Source organism: Cololabis saira, chromosome 4, assembly GCF_033807715.1.
Source record: "Cololabis saira isolate AMF1-May2022 chromosome 4, fColSai1.1, whole genome shotgun sequence".
Classification (NCBI taxonomy): domain Eukaryota; kingdom Metazoa; phylum Chordata; class Actinopteri; order Beloniformes; family Belonidae; genus Cololabis; species Cololabis saira.
Genome location: NC_084590.1, coordinates 30,662,791 through 30,685,785, shown reverse-complemented (window position 1 = coordinate 30,685,785; position 22,995 = coordinate 30,662,791). Strand labels below are relative to the sequence as shown.

At 40.7% G+C, this 22,995-nt stretch overlaps 1 protein-coding gene across 1 annotated transcript; it reads left to right on the top strand.

The window, feature by feature from the left end:
- The first annotated feature begins 3,593 nt into the window (after window positions 1–3,593).
- Window positions 3,594–8,662, top strand: rhoub (ras homolog family member Ub). Its single transcript, XM_061719392.1, has 3 exons — window positions 3,594–3,825; window positions 5,884–5,942; window positions 7,655–8,662. Exons 1-3 carry the CDS (start codon window positions 3,618–3,620, stop codon window positions 8,108–8,110), a joined length of 723 nt encoding a protein of 240 aa, XP_061575376.1. The 5' UTR covers window positions 3,594–3,617; the 3' UTR covers window positions 8,111–8,662.
- Window positions 8,663–22,995: the final 14,333 nt, after the last annotated feature.

The following is a 22,995-nucleotide window of genomic DNA, read 5'->3' as shown; positions in this document are numbered from 1 at the left end:
GTGGTTTGGCATTACATTGCTGAAATAAGCAACATCTGGTCTGAAAATGTCCAAATGACAACACATTTTGCTCCAAAATCCATTCATATATCTCGTATTGAGGTTACCTTTACAAATGGGGAAGTAGCCCAAGCCAGGCTTTTGAAAGTGCCGTCATAAAAGACAGAAACGTTTGTATAACAATCTGAATGTTCCCTCACAGGGGCTTTTCAGAAATGTTTCTGCAAATTGACACCAACCCAGTTTCAGTGTGTTTTCTTTGAATGCATTCAAAGGCATTGTCATTCATGAACAATGAGTTTATCAATATTTTACATTGTGTCCAAACTTTTTTGGAAACAGGGTTTGAATCAGGAAGTGAATCAGGGGTGATATGCATTAAAGTGGGACACTGATTATTTTGTATTTTTGAAAACGGCTACACTTTTTTTGTCCCTGGAAAAATAAACGTGGTGAAGATGTAAAGCAAGCTTATAGTGGGTTTTCCTTTTTACTTCGTAGGGCAGACTTTTATATAAAATAGATGGCACAAATAATGAAATGACTTAATTGTTCATCTAACTTGTGGATATGATGGTGTTTTTATGGCGTTACACATGTTCCATGTAAATGGGCCTTCAGAAATTGTGACTTGAGCCAAATTGACCATCTTCTCTTACTTTAGTAATTTTATATTTGCTGGTATAGCTTTGTTTTGGGACCTCTGAAAGGAAGAGCAAAGATCTTATGCTTGACTAAATGGGCAGTATGAGTAAAATTGTTTTAAAACTTAACATTGGCTTAACAACATAAAATTAGCTCTGTCTTTAGATGTTAACTAGATTTTTGTTATTCATGTAATGAGTTTTTTTTTTAAAGAAAGAAATTAAAAAAAACAACTAGCGTTCATATGTGGGACCCTGACTGAGGTAAAAGTGGGCTGCAAAATGGGTTTTTACGTGGTTCACGGGTCCCATGAACACTTTACTTGTTGTCCCATCTGGACTCTGAGCGGGATCTGTCTGGAATCGAGGGGGTTAATTTTCTAACATGGTGCATATATTACTGAAACTATATGGGATCCGTACTACTTGCCCCTTTAGGACACTCGATATATGTTTGGCAAACATCACCTTCCTAACTTGGGCACCCAACACTTTAAAAATAGGTCCATGCCAAGTTTATAGCTTGTTTCATTGTTAACTATTTATTTTACTCAGTATGAAAGCCCTAATATAGAAATATTACTATAAAGATAAAGATATGACAAAATAAAAAATGTGTAATCAAAGAAATAAGTAAACGGAAAGAAGAAAGTTTGTTCTTGATTGTGATTTAATCTATTTATTGGATTTCTTTACTTAACTGGCTTTTAAAAATTATTTTCAGTTAGTTGAGATCAATTACAACCTTTAATAATTTTGTATCTAACCTGGCACATTTGTTTTACAGTATATGTGAATGAAAAGATATTTGGACATCAGTTTTGCCACCTTTTCCAGCCGCTAGGTGGCGCCAAACCCCTAGAGGTTAATTTCATTTCTCCAAGATGCTTACATGTATGACAGATTAAGGTGAGTAAGCACGCTCTCCGAGTTAATGGACAGTTTTTAAAACCACCGAGGGTGTGAGAAGACACATTAAATGCTCCTTCGGTGGAACTTAGACCGGATGAAACCTCCTCCCCCCACGGTTTGTGTCCATCAGGTGTTCCCTCTAGGTTCAGCTCTGTTTTTATCAGGTCTGAGTGAGCGTATCCAAGAGCTTTAGTCGTGATGTCGAAGGTGGATATCAAGGCTGTCTCCTTCAGCCCGGTGAGAGCAAGTCCAGACTTGTCCTGCACCAGTACAGGCTTAACACTGACCACAGCCCTGCTGCTCATTCACTTATAGTTTAACACGTTCAAATCAAAGAGGTGATGGATTGGTTGATTGATTGATTGAAATCTTTATTTCGAGCATACATAAAAAAAACAATTACACAAAACAACAAGAAAAAGAATATAAAAAAAACAAACAATATCTGATTCCATATACATCCTCATATTCTCTCAGAAACACTCAGCAACCCTTCTTTTTCGTTCCTTTAACCTTTAAAGAAATTGGCAGACGTGCTTTTAAGTTCAAAGCCCCATCAGATTGGAACAATTTACCCATTAACATAAGAAAACTTAATTCATTACACCTCTTTAAAAACTCTATATTCCAACCTCAATAAACCATGTAGTTGTTTCTAGTGGTATTGCCTTCTCATTTTATTTTATTTTTATTTTTTTATTTCATATATAATGTATATATATATCTTCATATATTGTGTCATAATGATGATGACAATGACTACCATTAATATTAATATTGTTGTTTTTGTTGCTATTACTGCATTATATGCAGTGTTTACCTGTGTTCTGGTAGGTCTTGGGGACTGGTGTGTGGGCAGGTTTGTGTATGAGAGCCTTATGTATTATGTATGTATGTAACTGTTTTGTATTGTGTTGTATGTTTTTTGTTGGACCCCCTCGAAAACGAGATGATTCATCTCAAGGGGCTATCCATTAATAAATTTACCTTACCTTACATAAATAAACAGTCATTAAACAAAATCAAAGGGAAATAAACCTTCATGCCCGAAAAGGAGTAGGAGGAAGTAAAAAACTTATGAGGTCCTACCCCTTGTTTCTATTTCAATTTTGCTTGAAAATAAAAATACGAAAAAATACAACAGCAAGCTTTACTACTTTATCAAAAAAAATGATACCTGTTATTACCTTGTGAAAATAGTACAGCACTTCATTGCAATATTATACCTCAGCATTTTAAATATAAATATACTTGAGCATTATAAATATTATACCTGAGCTTTATAAATAAATGATATACAAGAGCAATTATAAATAATATACATATACAACAACATACATATATATATATATATATATATATATATATATATATATATATATATATATATATATTTCATTTCATTTCATTTCATTTTTATTTATTCTGGTCATGGAAATATGCAAAGAAAAAAAGCAAGCAAGTAAAGTAACAACACAATCAAAAACATATTCCAGAACCAGAAAGGTATATATATATATATATATATATATATATATATATATATATATATATATATATATATATATATATATATATATATATATATATATATATATATACACACACATCTTATCATAAACAATATAATCATTATTATATATACCATTTTATATAGACATTAAAATGTGTGAATGGAGGTGGATGGAGTAGATGGCTCGAAAAGACTAGAAAAACGCTGTGTCACTGCTTTTATAGTATTAAACGTCATGTTCTTGACATTTCTGGACATTTTTTATACAGAATGATGGTGTGGGCTGTGTCGGGGGCGGGGTTAGTGAAATGAATGAGAGGATAACCGCCTCTGCCCCGCCTCCTGTGAGAAAAGTGCAGCGCTGGTTTGGGAGGAGGATCATCTGGATTTGACAGCGAGCTTTTACGCACGACTCGCGCTACACGGTTAGTTGGACCAGTTTTGGAGAAGGAGGGAGGGAAAGAGAGAGAGAGATACCTCTGTCCTCATGGTGGGCGCCTCGTCTGTCCGCCCATGAGTAGTCGGTGAGACTGTGTTCCTCCAGCAGCATGGATTACGCGCGGACCACCGTGGCCCCGCCGGCACCGCCGGTGCCGCCGCACAAGCCCACCCCGGCCCGGCCGGGCCAGCAGGAGCGCCTGCTCAAGTGCGTCCTGCTCGGAGACGGAGCGGTGGGGAAAACCAGCCTGGTGGTCAGCTACACAACCAATGGATACCCGACCAAATACGTCCCCACTGCCTTTGACGACTTTTCGGGTAAGCGGGGTCAAAACGACGCTCTAATACAAAGTTTTTAAACACATTTTTTGAGCATTATTTACTTTTTTTTTTTTTTTTTTAGCATTATTTACAAATGAATGCCACTCATCCTAACTGGGATTGAACCCTGCGACTAAAGGTAGACAGATCAGATTAATCAAACTTTAGAAAGTGGACTAGAGTATTACATTCAGCCTTTCTTATCATCTTATTCAATCATATTTGTTATTTACTGTCTAAGTATGTCGAATTATTTACTGTCTAATTATGTCTTGCCGCTTTTAATGTCAATGTAAAGCACTTTGAATTACCTTGTGTTGGATTGTGCTATACAAATAAATTTGCCTTGCCTTGCCTAAAGACTGAATTATGGTCTGCGTTAAATCGACGCAGACCCTACGCCGTAGGATACGGCGTAACTACGCGTAGGCTACGCGGCATTGACACCGTACGGAACGCGTCTCCGCGTTCCCTACGCCGTAGGCTCTGCGTTGGTGTAACGCGGAACCATAAATCCGCCTTTAGAATAAAATCAATTTGTCTCTATGTGCCTGGTAGTGGCACCCATTTTTTCCTGAACTCTTTTTGATTGCACAAACTCTGCCCTCCCTAATTCTTCCACTTCCCTCTATTATTCCACTGGCTGATAGATGTGTTTGGGCTTCCTGTTATCTGTCTCCCATCAGAGGTAATGGACAGGAGGTGTCCTCCCTCATGCAGCCAGGGTCCGCTTGGCATGTTTCCACTTTCCAAGCCGGCGGACTAGTCCCTGCAAGCTTTGTTTGCGCTTGGACGCATTTGTGTAAAAGCTATCAGCTCTGGCGTGGAAAAACACGCGCGACTTGTTGATCAACTTCATCGATTCACGACTCCATCTGCAAACAGACCCCAATAGTTGTCCTTTTTTTGAGGTTCAAGCTCACAGCCGTCCCTCTGCAGGCTGCAAAAATAACATCAAAACTGAAGCTGTTTTTAAATTTTTTTAAATTCAATTTCAGTCATTTTAGTTAACTTTCTGAAAACACAGACACTGGTTGCATAAAAACGCCCAGTGGGAGCCCACAGTGCCCTCAGACTGGTGCTGGTTCAAGCCTGTCTCACGGAACAGAGAGCTTTTCTGGTTCAGGGGTTTTGAATTGCACAACTCTGCCTATTGTTGTCAGCCTTGACCCGTGAGCCCTCTCCTCAGCACTGGAATGGGCACATCTGTTGCAATAGCTCTGAGGCAGAGATTGTCTTTCGCCCAGAACTGACAGAGAGGGATTGTGCAGTTGGGGCCCTTAATAGTGATGTCATTTCTCAGTGCCCGGAATCACAGCGTTCTCTTGGAAGCTGACTTCTGAGCAGTTACGCAATGTCACAGGTGGCAGAGATGCAGTGAAGGGGAAGACGGGGGGGAAAGGAAGGGGGGTCTCGCTCTAGAGAATCAAAGGAGTATCAAATGTCAAGTATAAGGAAAATAATTACTCAATGGCGGCCCCCTCTTATTTTCCTTCCTTTATATCCTGCCGCTCTCTCTCCTGGCTGCTGTCAAAGCCCGGGCCGCTGTGACGGCTGTCCTCCCGCATGAATTGTTCCAGTGAGGCTTTGATCAGGTGGCAGGACCAACCACACACTCCAGGCGTATTGTAAAGGTTTCCATATGCCTGCTGCTCTGCGCCGTTCAGTCCTCTGAAAGAATAAATGGTCCCATAATGAAACTGACCGTGAAATGACTCATCCACTTTTCCTATCTGGAAACGAGGCCCGTCAGGAGAGAGAGTGAGCATTACCGGGTAAACAAAATCAGCTCTGTTTATTAGACAGCCCCACAGAGGTTTCTGCCAACAAAACAAAGTTCAGCGAGCGGTCTGGGAGACAGCAACGTGTTACAGGCAGAGTGGGTGGGCGAGGGAGAGCAGGGCCGGGCCGGGGGTCTTTGTGATCTTTAACTGGCCTGCTTTTGTTCACTGCAGAGAATATTCTGGTCCAAGTTCCAAGTGGGAGCTCAGATACAAGCTGCAAGCCATGTTGACAGCTATGCTTCATATGCTGTGTTTGTCTGTGTGTCTGCAGCTGTGGTTCAGGTGGACGGGAGCCCAGTGAGATTACAGCTGTGTGACACTGCAGGACAGGTAAGAATCATTCACAAACAAACAAACAAACATCACCTTAAACTCAGCATTCACGTGGATGACAAACCGCTCCACGCTGCACTGTAAGGATAAAACAACCTCAGCTCTAAGGAGTGCAAACTTTTCTTAGAGACCAAAACAACATGAATTTAACCAGTTTTAAACGCAATATTTATTTATAGTTAATGTTAACACAATCGCCACTGGAGCTGTGTGAAAAAATGAATTGCTATTATAAGTGGGTGACAACACAAAACAAGGCAATATTAACATTATGTTATAAAATTTGCATAAAAAAATGACTGTACAGGCATCACCCATCGTACGTCTGTAAAAGTCAGCTGAAGATTCACACAAACTATTGTCAATACATGCAGAAGGAGGAGAGTTTGTGGTCTCTAGACTGGTATTTATATATTTATGCAAATAGGCAAATGTTAGAAGCAGCACTAATGAATCTTTAAGTATGTTAATAGCATCATATTTTAAATAACATCAAATATATAATTGTTATTAAAGGTTCCACCTCAGGCTTTTATTCTAGTGACAAATGTTTTATGATCAAACAGTAAAAGAAAACAAAACAAACATTGTGCACGTGGCTCAAAAATCAAGGTCTACTTGTGAAACGTGCTGACGAAGCATTAGCCTTGAAAGGAATAAAGCTTATATCACATCTGGATTTAATGGATTAAGCATTAACGAGGCGTAAAGACTTGACTTCTGCAGCCTCTCACGTGTGAGGATTTGTTGCTCATCTCGGCTTAATATCTTTTGATGTTAATATAAACCCAACATGTTGAAATGTTAGTCCGATTATTATTATTTTATAAACAAGAAGGTACGTGCAGAAACTTGATTTTCACCGTTTTCTGACCTGTGTTCAGAATAAAACGCACTTGGCGCAGACAAACTGACGCCGCGGTTGCCAGGTAAAATCATTAACTGGGTTTTGAAACACTGTTTCTGCGTCTTCGGGAGGGTGGTTGTTTCATAACAGCGGCACCCTGCCCTGGGAGCAGCATATTTGACATTTGCAGAAGGAGCGCGGGCGGTGCCAGTTCTACACTGAATCATCAAACAATTCGGCTTTTGAAATTAGGCTTTTAAGCACTTAATACGAGTAAACTCTTCCCGGCATGCTGCGAGCTGCATGCCGCGTTCAAACTACACGCACATATACACATATGCAGGCAAGCTCGGGCAGATGCGTCGAGATAAAAGTCGCCAAACCCTCAGTATACTGATGCAATTTTGTGCGAGGGCGAGCATGTGCCAGAAACGGGCCGGGGGGGTGTGTCAACAAAGCAGGGATGATAGCAGCAGCCGCCGCGGCTGATAAACAAACCTGCTCCTCACGAGACACGTTGATATGACCTTATGTTTTGTGGACGGGCCCCGCGTCATCAGATTGGGAATCTTGTGTGTGTGTTTAGTGTCCCTTGAGTGATGTTTAGTTTTTTTTTCCTGTAGATTTCAGCTGTGTTTGGAGATTAGGGGGAGCTGGTTCAGGCTGGGGAAGGTCTCACAGATGTGAGCTGGAGAGGAGAGGGTTGACGTTTGAGCTGCTTGTTCTGTATATAACATAATATCAGCACTTTTTGGACAGTTTATTGATCAGCTGTTGGGATAGTTCCCTTTCTCTTGCTTGCAAGTAAAGGAAGCTATTCAATGATGGTTTTACTCAGTGATCTTCTCTGTCTCTCCATCAGGATGAGTTTGACAAACTCCGCCACTTCTGCTACAGTCGCACGGACGCCCTGCTGCTCTGCTTCAGCGTGGTCAGCCCCGCCTCCTTCCAGAACGTGTGGGAGAAGTGGGTCCCGGAAATCCGCCGCCGCTGCCCCCTCACGCCCGTCCTGCTCGTCGGCACTCAGTGCGACCTGCGGCAGGACGTCAAGGTGCTGATCGAGCTGTCCAGGCGGCGGGAGAGGCCCGTGCTGGAGGAGGACGCCAGGTCGCTGGCGGAAAAGATCGGGGCGGTCACGTACATCGAGTGCTCGGCGCTGACGCAAAAGAATCTGAAGGATGTGTTCGACGTGGCCATCTCCGTGGGGCTGCGGCAGTCCGACAGGAGGGCGCGGCGCGAGAGGAAGGTCCGCAGCACGGCTGATAAGATGAAGATGCTGTCCAAGTCCTGGTGGAAAAAGTATGTGTGCGTCCAGTAGGAGGGGAAGAGATGGACTCCGAGACCGAGACGGGAACTGCTGATTCATGGTGGAGGGACTGAACTGGATGTAAAGACTTATTTTTACGTTTGCAAGGATGACCTCAGAAGAGCAGGTCTGAATGACTTTATTTCACCAGAACTACATCTCAACAGAGGCGGCGTGTGTCTCTCTGAGCCGTGCAGGGGCTGTGGCTCAGGGACGGCTTCAGTTTGACCAGAAAAGGCCCCGTGTTGGTGTTGAATAAACAGAGAGCATAAGACTGCGACCACTGTGTGCTCCTAAATATGACCGCGACCAGCATTCAACCAAAAATAATGGTGCCAATGAAGTGTTATGGCCCGTGGACTTGCGTATCATATCTGTCCTGTGGGAAATGTGAGCTGACTTGGAGGAGAGATGTTAGGCAGCGATGCTATGTACTTCAAGTATATTCCTCCTTTTCATCCAATTTGGTTTTCTTTTATGCAAATAGCATAATTTTACTTGTTCAACACTGTTAGCCAGACCCAAGACCTGTCATAGATCTATTACTGATCTCACAAAACATAAACTCGAGTTTAAAGCCACCAAATCAAAGATGCAATTATTCTTCTGTTAAAGCTAGTCCAGCACCTTGTTAGAAAATCAGAAGCACCTGCAAGTCTAATTTTAATATTCTACGGATGATCAGACTGTTTTCTTTTTCTTTTTTGTCTAAATTTGAGGTCTTGAGGTTGTGTACGGGTGTTGTCCTATGAGCAGTCACGGTTGTATCTATATCACATTTTAAAGTGTTGATAAAGGCGCCCCACTTCTTTTTGACCACATAGATAAAGGACCTGCAATCTAGTCACTGACGCAAGTCCACCACATCAGACTGATGTTGTGGAGCACACGCAGATTACACTCTTACTGATGCTGATTACCCTACTGGATAACATATCTGCTGTAGGTTTACACGTTTTTAGTCATTCACCGTAATTGAAAAGCTTTATCTAACAAGTTAGCTTTTTTATTTTTATTTTACTGTTATGATGTCACAGCAGTATATAGGTGGTGCCACTGTAAAATGCACTTATCACTCACAGTTGAAACCCATCACTGAGGTCCGGCCATGCGATGGCCTTTGGACCACTCGTGAAATGGAAAAAAGATCCTCCCTGTAACTGGAAGTCGGAGCAGGTATCGGACGCGAGCTGAGACGTTGATGAATCTCGTGGACCTGCCCCGTACAGTGGCGCTGGTTTGGAGGATCACAGGGTCTTTTCATTGTCATTGCAGTGAGCGCCTTAAACAAATCCTCATCCGTCTTTGTCAGTCGGTATATTGGAGCTCTCTCCTCTTTTGAAACTTTACAGTAAATGAGGTGAAATCACCGCAGAGACTGATTCTGTGTTTGCTTCTTATTTTTCAGAAGCCCGTTGTGCCGCTCTGTCTATTTATCTTTTCCTTCTGGGCCAACAACTTATCCACAGCAATATGGAGCAGATGTACGAAATATCATTGTCTTTATGTATGTTACATAGTTATCATTTCTGATGTTTGTGATGTCATCAGGGTGAATCTGTGACTCAAGTCATCTGCTGTGCCATCCAACTCAAAATGGTACTTAACAGTGTGAGTGTTTCAGTTTTTGTCTGACTGATGTGAGTTTGTTGAGCCAAAAGAGCGAAACAAAATAAAATGTGAAATATTTAAACTGTCTTGTTTTGTATTTTCTTGAGGCTTCTTTATTGGCCTGAGTGCGTAGCAGGGTCAGTCGATATTAACATATGAATAGATGTTTTCACCATCGTCACAAAGGTAGTTAACCTCTTACTCTGGTACGTCGCCATGGTAACTTACGCTGCAAACATACATTAACCTGCTCAAGGGCAGGTTATGTTTGAAAAGGCTCTTATAAAAGCACAGCCTAGTGACTTATCAGTTATCTTGGAAATGGAAAGAAAAACTTTGGTGTGAGAACAATGAGGGTTTCTTCACTGACTGAACACTTTAGTTTTGGCTGATGAGGGGAATACCTGTCCAGTACAGAGAGAGATTAAAAGTTGTCCTTGTTATAAGGTTTGCAAGGCATTTTAAAAAGTATTTTTGAAACCACACTGGCACATGTTTTTGGCTGTCTTTGCCATTTTTTTCACAATAGATTTCCATTAATTTGTCTTTAAGACATACAGACTAACGACTCAAAAAGAAAAAATAAATCCCACTTATTAATACAAAAAGGTTTTACAACCACTTTGTCTGAAACTACATCTAGAAATTTGAAACTTGCTTGCCTGCTTTAACCTGGAAAAGTGAACTGAAGTTGGCAACTTTTGACATCGCCATCGTTGCTGCTGAAAGAGTAAGATTAACCCCCCCCCCCGATACAACGACACACACCCAGATATTAATGACCATGTCATTAACAGAGTGTTGCAGGACTTGACGACACGCTGATGATGACCATTATTATTGATGCAAGTAGACATCTGAAACACGCAGGACATCGGTGATCGAGGACCAGGACTGCCGACCCCTGGTCTAAGCTGCAGTAAATGTGTTGGTGTTGGCCTGTTGTCTGAAATACCATACTCCAATCCATGTTTGTGATATGGGATTGGGCAGCTCTGGTCAGAGTTGGAAAACCTGATCTGATTTACGAACTTGATAAGCAGCGTTCTGATACAGCTGCATGGTTTGATTTGAACGTTGAAATAGTCTCAGATCAGGAGTTTATTACATTCTAAAACATCAATTAGGTTACCTGTCTTACTAAAAAGGAAAAAGAATCATGCAAAACATTAAAAAAAAAACAAGTTTATCTTCAATGTGCTATGACAAAATAAAGAAAAATCACCTAATAGCCAATTACAAATCATGCTAGCTGTTGGCATTGGTAATGATTTATTATACTTCGTTAGAACCAGAAATAAGCTTTATATGCTAGCCGCTCTGCTGTGAGTAGCGCCATACTGTCTAATTACCGGACAAACCCTTCATGTAGTCCCCCGCAGGTTTTCTGAAGATTTTCTAAAGGTTTTGAAGCCCTTTTTCTTTGTACCAAGCAGGTCCATGTGGATTGGACAGGCCTGGGGAAGTCAAGCTGGAACCAACCACCACCATGTCAGTCAAAGTTAGCCAGGAGGACTCATGTCTGCTTCAGCTGTGCCAGAACAGATCCGGAGATGCCTGCAAGCGTTTGCAGTCGTTTAGGTTGTAAATTCAGCAATGAGCACTGCGTTTAGCACAAGCTGGCGACTGCTTAGCTAAGTTTAGCAGTCAAGGTGATGACTGATGAAGAAGTGATGATTACTAGCCATCGGATAAACCGCAACCATTCAAAAGTCTAATTATACATAAATGCATTGCTTTATATAACTTTGAATAATGTGGTTAAAAAAAATCACCCTCCATTGCAATTGTCATGGATGTGAAACCTAGCTATGGAGACCAAAACAGTGTTTTGAATCTGGCTATAAATATCTTAATCTGCTGCTAAGTTGGATATTTTAACATGTGAGTCGGTGGAGATTCCTCGCTTTTAGCGCCACCACCAAGTGGTCATTAAATAGCAACTTTAGATTGTTGCCAAATCGCTCCAGAAAGAGGCTCTCCACTCCATGGACCTCTGTTTTTAGGTTGAATGCGTTCGGCCCATCATAATTAGCCTAAAATAATAGACGATCAACATTGGTCTTTCTTTAGCTCATTTGACACGGCCCAGATTTAGCACAACAAAAGCCATTCAAAATGGTTGTGTGTACCTAAATTATGTAGCCTATGGCTACCGAGTGTCTATTTCAGACCTGCAGAGAAGTGATTTGGCTAAATGATTCTTTGACCTTGAGTGAAATGTCATCATTGACCTGCTAGTTGGATGTTTGCTCTGTAATTTGGCTAACCTGCAGTGTGTTGAAAACTTGAATACTTGAATACTTTAGTTTACAGGATGCAGCTACAATGACCTCAGAGGAATTGACCACACACCCAGGAGCAGAGACGGAGCTACTGACTTTGCTTTAGGGTCAGAAGTAATTATGCAATTTATCTCTACAACTAACTCAAAATCTACATTTTTTTCACAGTTGGGAAAGAGTTGTGTTGTTTCAGAAATTTAGCCTTGGAGGTTTTGACGGCACCAAGACTTCTAACTATGTAGCATCAGATGATTATAATTGCCTAAAATAGCCCTTTCTTCCTATTCATAGTTACATGTCTACACCACAGTATACAATGGGCAGAGAATGACAGTTAGCTCTTGTGCTTGTTTAGAAGTGCTAATGATAGGCTAGATGGCTAAAAGAGAGTTTGTGTTGTCTGGCAGGCTGCAGATGAGTACGTTGTCCAGCCTCAAAGTAGATGAAACCGACGTACGAGTTGTGCCAAATAGTTTAATTATCATTCTCAAGATGGCTCCACTTTCCACCAATATTTTAGCAGGAAAACCCCATTGTTGTGTCTAGACAAGGCTGCCATCTTATGAAATGTCCTGTGATTTAGCACTGTGGCTTGTGTGATTGACTGTAATACCTGGCTGTCAGCTAGAAGTACAGGTTACAGTCTGGCAGATATTCACACATCTGTCAGTCAGTGAACTGAAAAAGAGGAAATATAGGCTGAGGGGCATCACATCTCAGATTTCAGTGAAGGATTATTAATTTGACTGTGTCTCCACATGCAAGCAGCCCTCTGCAGCGGTAGAATCTGCTTAACCCAAATACCAAAGCTGTCCCTGAATTACACATAGCCTAAGAAGACATATTCTACCGTAAAGAGGGATTGGTGCTATGTGGGCTTTTCGTGAAACAACATGTTAAACAATGATTTTTGTCTGGATTTGTGGAATAAATAAAATACTAACATAAAAAAATGAGACCACCAGATGCTAGCGTAACTGTGTTGAGTAGATCAGTGATGGAACTGAGACCCCAAGTAGCATAAAGCAGGAACAGTGAATGGATCGATAACTTTTATGCCTCAATTCAATCCCACTGATACAGATGCTGTGTTCAGTTCAACTGACCTGCTCTGTTTTCTCCAACTGCAGCTGGATCTCTTGTACCCGTCATTAGTTTGAAGATAATTATGACTCCTAGAATCACACATTCAAAAAAACAAAACAACTTTGTCCTTTGTTGGGTCTCTATATATGACAAAGCACTTGTAATGCATAGATCTCATTCAAGCATTCGAACTTCTCCCCCTATCTCTAAGGAAGAGCCTGGACACTGTGGAAGAAACTCGTTTCCACCGCTTTAATCTGCAACCTTGTTCTTTCAGTCACCACTCACAGCTCATGACCACAGGTGAAGGTAGGAACTTAGACCACTAGTAAATTGAGAGCTTCGACTTTTGGCTCAGCTCTTTCATCACGATGGGCCGGTGGAGAGTTTGCATCGCAATCCGCCTGTACTGTCAATCTCACGAGACTTGGAGGTACATGAACTCCTCCAGTTGGGGCAGGATCCCTCCTCGACCCAGAGAGAGCACCCCACCCTTTTATGGCTGAGGACTCTGGTTTTGGATTCGGAGGTGCTGATTCTCATCCCAGCTGCTTCACATATGGCTGCTAACCGCTCCAGCTAGGGTTGAAGGTCATGGCCTGATGAAGCCAACAGAACCATATCATCTGCAAGAAGCAGAGACCCAATTTTGAGGTCACCAAACCAGACCCCGTCCACCCCTTGGCTGCACCTAGAATTCTGTCCATAAAACTATGCTTATGTACTGTATATATTTATGCATTACAACAAAATAGCGGTAACATAAGGTTTTGAAGTACGCACCAGTGACAAAACCGGGGAAGCAATGATTGGAATCACAAGGGGTGTGATAGACATGCAGCCTTACATATTTTAGAAAAATTCTTCTTGCATTTGCAGTACCTTTACTTATCATTAAAGGGCCTTCTTTTATTATTCAGCCTCCTTCGTTTCTGAATTTGGGTCCCATTCTCTGAAACCCATGACAAGGTGCTAGTAGGAGTTATGGTTTACCTGGATCTATTTGAGTACCTTTGATCCCTAAACTCTAACATGCATATCCGTCAAGCCAAAAAGGTTCAAATGAAGTTGGAAAAAGTATGGTTAAAAAATGTATTCCAAAAGTTTCACGGATGTAATGCAGTGGTTCAAATTTAGGTATGTAAATCCTCCAGAGTCAGCTTGAGATTTCCATGTCACTGTGAGGCTAAAAGCACAAGAATGTGTCCTCAACATTACCACACTGGTGGTCCACCGTGTCAGCAGAGAGTGCACACAATTAAACACTGAGCGGCTTATAAGTGGAATGCCCAGCTCAGACACGGTGACAAAAGTACTGCATACATATGTTCACCATCACTGCCCGCAAGCCAAAAACTAACCCAGCAATGCAACATGTGTGGTGATGCGACATGCTTTACTTGCATAATCTAAGCTCTGGAAACCACGTGTAATGTTTAAGAGGGAAAATTGGACAAAAGTCTGACTGTTGGGAGTGTCATGTCAGATATGAACCCAGCTCAGCTGGGGCATGTAAGAACACTTTCAAACCACAAAACCTGACAGGATGAATGGTAATTACTTTTTTTTTTTACATTTTTTTTCCAGACTTGTTGCCAAAGATTAGCGATCTTATAGTGTGATTAAGAGCAATGTCTTTCCTGGCATGTAGAGCGTTACAGCCAAGCTGCAGGGTGGCATTCCTCTAGAGTTACACCTAGAGCTGCTTTCTTTCCTTAAGCGAGCACTAGGATCTATTTTCACAATTTTTTTTAAATAAATTGGCTACACGTTAACTCAGAGTCATGCTGATTGAATAGATGAGAGAGACGTCGTTACCTAACTCAGACTCTCATCTGTAAAAGGTCTTTTTGTTGAAAATATAGATGGTCTATAGAAAGAAAAAATGTCGACTCAGCCGTCCAGTTCTTTAGTGTATTTTAGAATATAAATAAATGAAATTAAAAAAACTATACCTTATAACATACCTTAACAAAAAATATATGATTAGTGCTACTAAATATAAAATCTTTGTCACACTATCAACCCCCAACCTTTACTGAGGTCTCACAGCTTACTTGGGTGGAAACTATCATAGATCTCAAATGAATGTGGGATGAGCTCATGGTGTGAAACGCTCTGCCTGGTCAGCTGCTGCCTTCTTCAGCTGTAAAAACTCAAGTGATCGTTGAACTTTTCAGGGTTATAAACACTTCCTTGCATAACGTCTGAGAGTCATTTAGGTAACAAATGAACCCTGACTCCACATGAAAGAGCAGCTTAATAATCAGTTTTGATGTCTTAAAGTTGATGAAGGATTTTTGTGGTACCCCTCAGATAATTACCAGCGTAATGACCTGAGCTCAGCCCCGGGGCTGGGATTACTGACGAACATTAAACATGTTAATCGGGCCCGTGGATTGGGAAGGGATCCAACCAGTGGACTGGGGTCTACTTTGTACATTGTCTCGAGGATTAAGTGTTGCTCAAGCTCTTGTAATGCGATGCAATATGTCTGGGGCCCTGATTAAAAGACATCCATGAAAAGATTCAGTATAACTCATTATCCTTGACGGAAAACTCTTGGCAAAAGTATCTTTAAGGAATAGGTCTCTCTTTTACAGGGACGTTTAGCAAGTTACTTCACGTCCTCACTCACTTGTGTTTGCCAGAAATGTAAATCTTATTGCTATCTTTTTTTTCTATCTATAACACATAGAGAGAACTGCAGGAGATTCAGTTTGCTTTAAATGAGGTTTGATGCTCCCTGAAATAAAATCCTGTGTATTCAGACATCACTGTGAGTCATGTGATTTCTAGATATGACCTCTTTAATGTTTTTTTTATCATCAGATGCCCACCATGCTAAAATTCTCCAGTGGCTGTGCATTGTAGGGTACAACTTTACAGTGATTTTAAAGTAAAATGTTCATGAAGGCACCTTTTTTTTCTCTCCACTTCTGCAAGTTTTTTGGAAAATGTCAGCCAAACATCCTTTTCACTGTGTTGATAGAAGCGTATGACTATGTGGTGCTGGAAGTCTGCTTTCAGGAAACGAGCGCAACGTTTGACTGCTCTTGAATATTGGTAACCTTCAGATTCACACTTTAACTTATGTCCCTGCACAACTCATGTTAAAATTGCTCTCAACAGTATTTTGATATCAAAAACAGATCATTTGGCAGCATAAATGGGTCACACCTCGTGATGAACCTACAGAGAATTATCACCAGACTCGGCAGTTCGTCTGGGATCTGTAAATCATGTTAATGTCTTTCACTGCTCTTTACAGCATGAAATGTAGTTTTCTTTTATTGCTCTCATTGCTACCTTTCAACAGCATGTATTGAAAGGGAAAAGGTGGAGCATTCAGTAAAAAGAGTTAGTATATCACGTTTTTACCTATTTGCCAGCATCCACGATGAGGCCAGAGATGCTTATATAACAAACTATCATGTATGTCGATGCTGGTCTAATCAATGTATACTTCTACAAGTGACGACTCTGTAACCCGAACATTTTGGAAATATAAATAACTAATTTAAATAATTATACCTTTTTTTTCAATGACACAAACAGCTTGTTTATTGTCGTTAAAACACATGAACCTGATTAACATCCATCAATCCATCCATCCATCCATCCATCCATCCATCCATCCATCCATCCATCCATCCATGGCAGGAGGAAATAAATAAATGTTTAACTAGATACGCCCAGATGATCCAGAGCTCATGTGTTGCACATATTTGGGATTTTAGGAACATCAAACATCAAGCCGTCCTCCTGGCTGCAGAGTTGGGATGGCAGCATATGTTGCTTCAGATCTTTACTGTAAATATCGTTCAGCCTCAGTGGTACCATGTGTACCACATGCACTAATTCACCCTCATCCCTGGATGCTGACTTTTGAGCTGTTTGCCAGTAACAGTCCATGCCCTCTTTAACCAAGAGCATGCGGCATCTGTTATTCCCAAAAACTATTAAAAATAAAAATCATTTTGACTTGTCAGACCACAGGACAGTTGAGTTGGTTCCTTTCAGTGCATCATAACTCAGCCCAAACACTGAAAAAGGTTCTGAGCTCCATTAAGGAGGCTGGGTGACTTGTCTGGTCTTGTTTTTCCATTTGTTAGCACAAATTCCCCCCAAATTACGAATAAATGGAAAATGTTGCCTGAAGTGGAGCATGGTCCGACTCATAAGTGATTCACATTTGAAGGAGATAATGACCCACATTCTTTTTTTTAATGCAGTGATGGCTGATGTCCACAGTGTCAGAAATACTTAAAGCAGCACAAAGGAACTTCTGCCAATTTCAACAGAGCAGATAACCCTAAATGTGTGGAAGTTAAGTCATTTTACAGATGTATTTGGTTGCTTTTTCTTGTTCTCTCATTTCCTCCTTCATTATTACTTTCTTGAGTCTCTTAGTCGCCACTGCCATGATGTCCACTGTTGCTCCGAGAGCTCAGTTTATCGTTGCTGTTCCCTGATAGTGCAGTAAAGCAATACTGTCACTTAAGACAACCACAATGGGAGTCCAGAGTTACACTGGATGGCTTTTGCTGGCACGAGAGTTGGTAGATTCTTCCTAAAAATTTAAAATATTCCCTTAAATTAAATTGAAAGTTATATTTTAACATGAAAATAGTATTTTGTGATGATTTTCTTTCTTTTTTTTCTTGGAGTGCCAGCTGAAGACACAAAGATCACACCATCCACTTGTGGTATTCAGCTTTTCATTTGACTCAAAGATTTAATTGAATCTTGTAAAGATAATATGTTATAACCTTATTAGCAGTGAGACATACATAAGGCGTTTTTCCTTTTTTCTTTCTTTTCTTATTTTCAAGAAGATCCTGACATCAGAAAGTGGGGGAAGAAAAGGGACGAAATGTGTTTGAGCATTTGAGTTGTTTTACTGTATATCTACTATTTTCAATTGGATATTTGAAAGTCATTGTTTTCTGTTTTTATTTACATAACCTCTAAATAGTGTATTAACCCAATCGAGTCTGGGGAAAGAAGAAAAAGAAATAAAGGTCAACAACTCACTCAAGAAAAGGATTCATAAAACACACATATTTGTGGACAAAAATATGTCATTAGAAACTACAATGTTAGTCAAAATAGTCCTTAAAAAAAAAAAAAAAAATAAATCCTTCCCTTTTTTTCCTGTGGACCGAAGCCACCAACATGCTGTTAACTAACACTGAGGTTGTGCGGGGGGCTCGACTGGCATGTTACAATATGGCGTTGCAAGTAGGATTATGTTTTAATAAGCTTACATAAACACCCCCCACTGCGCGGCCTCATTATGGGAAGCTAATTGAGTCACTCCGTCCTGAGGTCAGCGGGGCCTCTTTGAACAACTCTGTGTTTTGCTATAAAGAGGCCCATCTCTGCCTCCACAACATCTGCCCTGTGGTGCAAAGAACATGTGTCTTTCTTTCAGGCAAACTGTTTGGATGACCACATTTATGCACTTGCACTTGGTAAATATATACAAAGATGCTTCAGTCGTACCCTCCAGGTTCATTCACATCTTGTGGATAATTGTGAAAAAAAAACAACTATAAAATCTGATAGCTTACAGCTCGTTCACAAATTTGCCATGTGTTATTCGTCCTTGTTACACTCCTCTCTAGATTACATCCCTGTGTTTTTGTATAGTGCACAAACCAGGGGTAAAATTTAATGTGTCATCGGAACCGCCACAATGATTTCCATCAGTTTCACCCGTCTTTAGAAAAAAAAAAGAAATCAAATAAATAAATAAATAAAGGCTTTGAACTATCCAGAACAGTCGAATGTGATGCAGCATGAAGCAAAGTAAGAGTAGGATGCACCTGTGATCTTGCTTCTTGTGTACAGAGGATCACTTAACATATTTCCTAATCACATTACTGGAATAAAATGTGAGCTGTTTTCTAAATAAGGGGATACCAAATTATAGAAAATTATAAAATTATAGAAAGCCACAAATCAATGTATAATTAGAGGCATGGTCTCTTGATTGACAGCTGGCAGGAGCCAATGGCTAGCTGCCATCACTTTAGCTACTTAGCACTGCTCTACACCTCTGAGCTGTAAATAAAGAACTAACAAACATAATCCTCCTTATTTTAAAGTTTGTATGGCTTGTTGTATTGTTAAGAGATCATTGTTACTGGTTTTGACCTGGAAGGGCAACGCAAAGCTTAGCAAAGCAGCCGGGAGCCCATAGGCGGCGGGTGACTGAAATATTTGGTGAAGCTAAATACAGGGAGGAAAAAAAATGTGAGGTTTTTTTCACCCAAAACAGTTGCGTAACAATGATTTGAGCATAATTTGACCAATATAATAGCAGGATTACCGGCAGTGCAGTCTCCTCCTCCTCCTGGGACATCGCTGCTCATATGGCCGGCTGCACCATCAGGTGAGCCGGTGTTAGACACTGGGGGGGTCGCTGACGCGTTGGCTGCAGCCAGGGCAGCGGTGCAGTCGCTCTCCTCCCACTCACTGTCACATTGGCAGCAGCTTCGGCAATGTTTTGTGTCTGTTTCTCTTTTGGTTTAAAAAATGAACGTATATCCATCTTGGTCTTGACTTGGAGCTTTGTGTTGTGTTTTGAAAGGAGCGCTGCTGGCTGTGCATTTGTAATTGGCGGACAAAAATGCGGATGCTTACAAACAACATTTGCGGTTCTGATCACCTGAGCGGTCCGCAGACCAGGGGGGTGTGACTGGCCACTTTTCATTTTTTTTAACCAAAGCCTTGCTGAATTATCACTGCATTGTCACTAGGGGAGCTGAAGCAACAACACACATTCAATAATGCAGCTTTTTATTAATGTTGCGCACATATTATATCATTTTTGCAAAATACCTGGCATTGTATTTGGGGAGGCTTAGCCTTCCCTAGCCTTCATTACCCGCCGCCCATGCGGGAGCCCCATCTTTTCCCATAGGTAAGGATGGCTAACCCGGGCTAACAGGAGCTTGCTAGCTGGACTACTGCGAGCTCATCTGTTTCTACTTTTAGTGGCATCATTTCAGGACCCTTTCATCAGGACCACTAACCTCCAGCAGGTTGCTCAGTTGATCAGACCACGAGGCTTGGTCAACCTGGTCGGTGTAGCCGTTTCCACACTGCAAAAACTCCAAATCTTACCAGGAGTATTTGTCTTATTTCTAGTTAAAATGTCAAATGTTTAGTCAAAAAGTCTCATTACACTTAAAACAAGAGTCATTACCAGAAAAATTACTTGTTATTTGACAATTTTCACCTGTTTCAAGTAAATTTTCACTTGAAAAGTAGAAAAATCTGCCAGTGGGACAAGATTTATCTTCTCATTACGAGCAAAAAATCTTGTTCCACTGCCAGATTTTTCTACTTATTTTAAGTGAAAATCTACTTGAAACAGGAGAAAATTGTTGTTTTTTCCAGTGATGAGTCTTGTTTTTAAGTGTAATGAGATTTTTTTGACTAAAAATGAGACATTTTAACTAGAAATAAGACAAATATTCTTGTTAAGATTTTGAGTTTTTGCAATGCAAGCAACAACGGGCTGCAGCAGAACTTCACTTATACTAACATCTTGAAATGAGGACGTTTGGACGTATTTGGTCACAATGAATAAAGGTAACATTAGTTAATATAATAGATTAGAATAAGTCAAGTCAGCCAAGCTAAAATGGCTTACTCTAATTGACATGAGGTGACTGTGTTCCACAATCCTTTTCAATAAAAAATGTTCAATCAATGGTTTTGGAGAGGCAGCTGATTTTGCCAATGCCATATATTGATTGAAGCTTGCCTTTACTTTAAATAGCTGTAATAAACAATAAAAACTACGGAGCCCCTCTGGTGACATTTGAAAAAGGTAAAATAATGCGTGGCCACGCATTTTATCTCGTGGCCACGAGATAATCAATGCGTGGCCACGAGATAATTAATGCGTGGCCATGAGTTATTAATGCGTGGCCACGCATTATTTTATCTTTTTCAAATGTCACATGTTATTACTACACTCACCATGACAATACTCTTGCTCTTTAATATAAATAGACTATAATTACCGTTATTAATGATGAATAACCATCCCGCCAAGAAAGTTGCATCCACAAAGTCCAGACAGTAGGTTATAATGCCATCCACGAGTAAAATAATGCGTGGGCACGAGATACATAATGCGTGGCCACGCATTGATTATCTCGTGGCCACGAGATATTAACTCGTGGCCACGAGTTATTAATGCGTGGCCACGCATTATTTTTTTTTTTTCAAATGTCACCAGAGGGGCTCCGTAAAAAACACACAGGTGGTTAATAAGGAGAGTGTTTTGTATGACATGATATAACATTAGTAGATGTGTTTTCTTGTTCAGAGTGCTACTGTGATCGGTTTTTGAACCTCTGTCAGATTCAGATCAAAGGGCAGTTTATCAGAACACAGTTCTGGCCCATTCCAGTGCTGCTGCAGATAACCTTCTTTTTCTTTTCTCTTCTTTAAGTGGAGAACCAGATAATCTCTGACGATTAACCCTACTAGCTATGTAAAACAACTACTTTCTCACCTACTACCCCTATAAGACTGATTGTCTGGAGTTAAATGCTTTGGCAGCAGCTGCTTACTGGACCAAGAGAAGTCTAAGCAGATTTTCAGAGGAGAGATTCCTTCCAACACAGAGTCAAAGTTTCCACTGACACGGTTAAATGATGAGTTAATAGAAAATAGCTCCTACTGTTAGCGATGATATTCTTTGGCATCACCCGAATGTATCTGTGTAAATATATGGTAATGGTAATTCATTTGTGATCTTAAGATCCCGTCTTTGCAGCTTCACATTTTGATTATTTTATTGTGCAATGTACATTTGAAACAATGATTTCAGCTTCAATGTCACGAATGTGTTGAACAAAATTTCCCCTTATGCACTTTGGAACACTTCTAAACGCACATCTGCAATTTATTCAAATGTCCTGTGAGCCGTTCCCTTTCTGGTTCAACACACGTAAAAACAAAACCAGTTTCAGAGAGAATGAGATGGTCTGTTTCTTATTTGCTGCTCTGCAACACAATAGAAACTTGTCACCATTGAGGGCTGCAGTTAATAATTGATTTGAATTATGCCAGAACTTTGCATGTTGTCGTCAACTCTCAGAGGTAAACATTTTGGATTTATGTTGTCTGCATCTCAGACACTAACCAGATGCATCAAGCTTCTTGATAAGGAGAACATCTGCTGTTTGCTGAGTGTCTCAAGTTGCCTGCGCTGTACTTGTCTCACTACTAAGAGCCAAATTGTGTCAGAGCCATGAAAAGTAGTTGTTCCCCTGCTCAGTGAGGGATTCCGTTGGTGAAACTGGAGCACGGGAATAAAGACTTTTGTGGTGTGGCTCAACGAGGTTCAATTTCCAACAGAAACTGCATTTGAGTTGTTTTTTAATCCCTTTCTCAGTTGATCAAATTCTCTGTTTGAATCCAACTGGGTGGCTGATGTCACTGACGGTGGTTGTGATTGAGTCGCAGCTGCATCTCGCACAGCTGAGGTCATCGTATTGGCCTTCAGAGGCATACGTTGTTCTCTGTGCAAAAGGGTTAAATAGTGTCCTAATTTATCCCAGGACATATACAGTACATGTACTTTCTTATTTCTAGTTTGTTGTCTCATGGTGATATGTTTTTACTTCTATCATTTTATCCTGTGCTTCCTCTTTCTTTTTTATTTGCTTTCATTACTTGCTTATCAGTTCATTTTGCTGGTGTTCCCTCTTTCTCTGCATGATTGTTGACAGCCTACGGTTCTTTGATCTCCCATGTGGCCCAGATAAGAGAGCTGGGTGTGTGTTTGTGTATCCGTACTGATGCACACCCATCTAGGCCCTGCTTTCGCTGGCCTTGATGTTGTCACGGTTTACCTCTGTTTAGTTTGCAAAATGTAATAGCCTT

Coding starts and splice junctions, on each gene's coding strand:
- rhoub (XM_061719392.1), top strand. CDS start 3,618: ATGGATTACGCGCGGACCACCGTGGCCCCGCCGGCACCGCCGGTGCCG. Junction 3,826..5,883: donor TGCCTTTGACGACTTTTCGG/GTAAGCGGGGTC, acceptor GTGTGTCTGCAG/CTGTGGTTCAGGTGGACGGG. Junction 5,943..7,654: donor TGTGTGACACTGCAGGACAG/GTAAGAATCATT, acceptor TCTCTCCATCAG/GATGAGTTTGACAAACTCCG.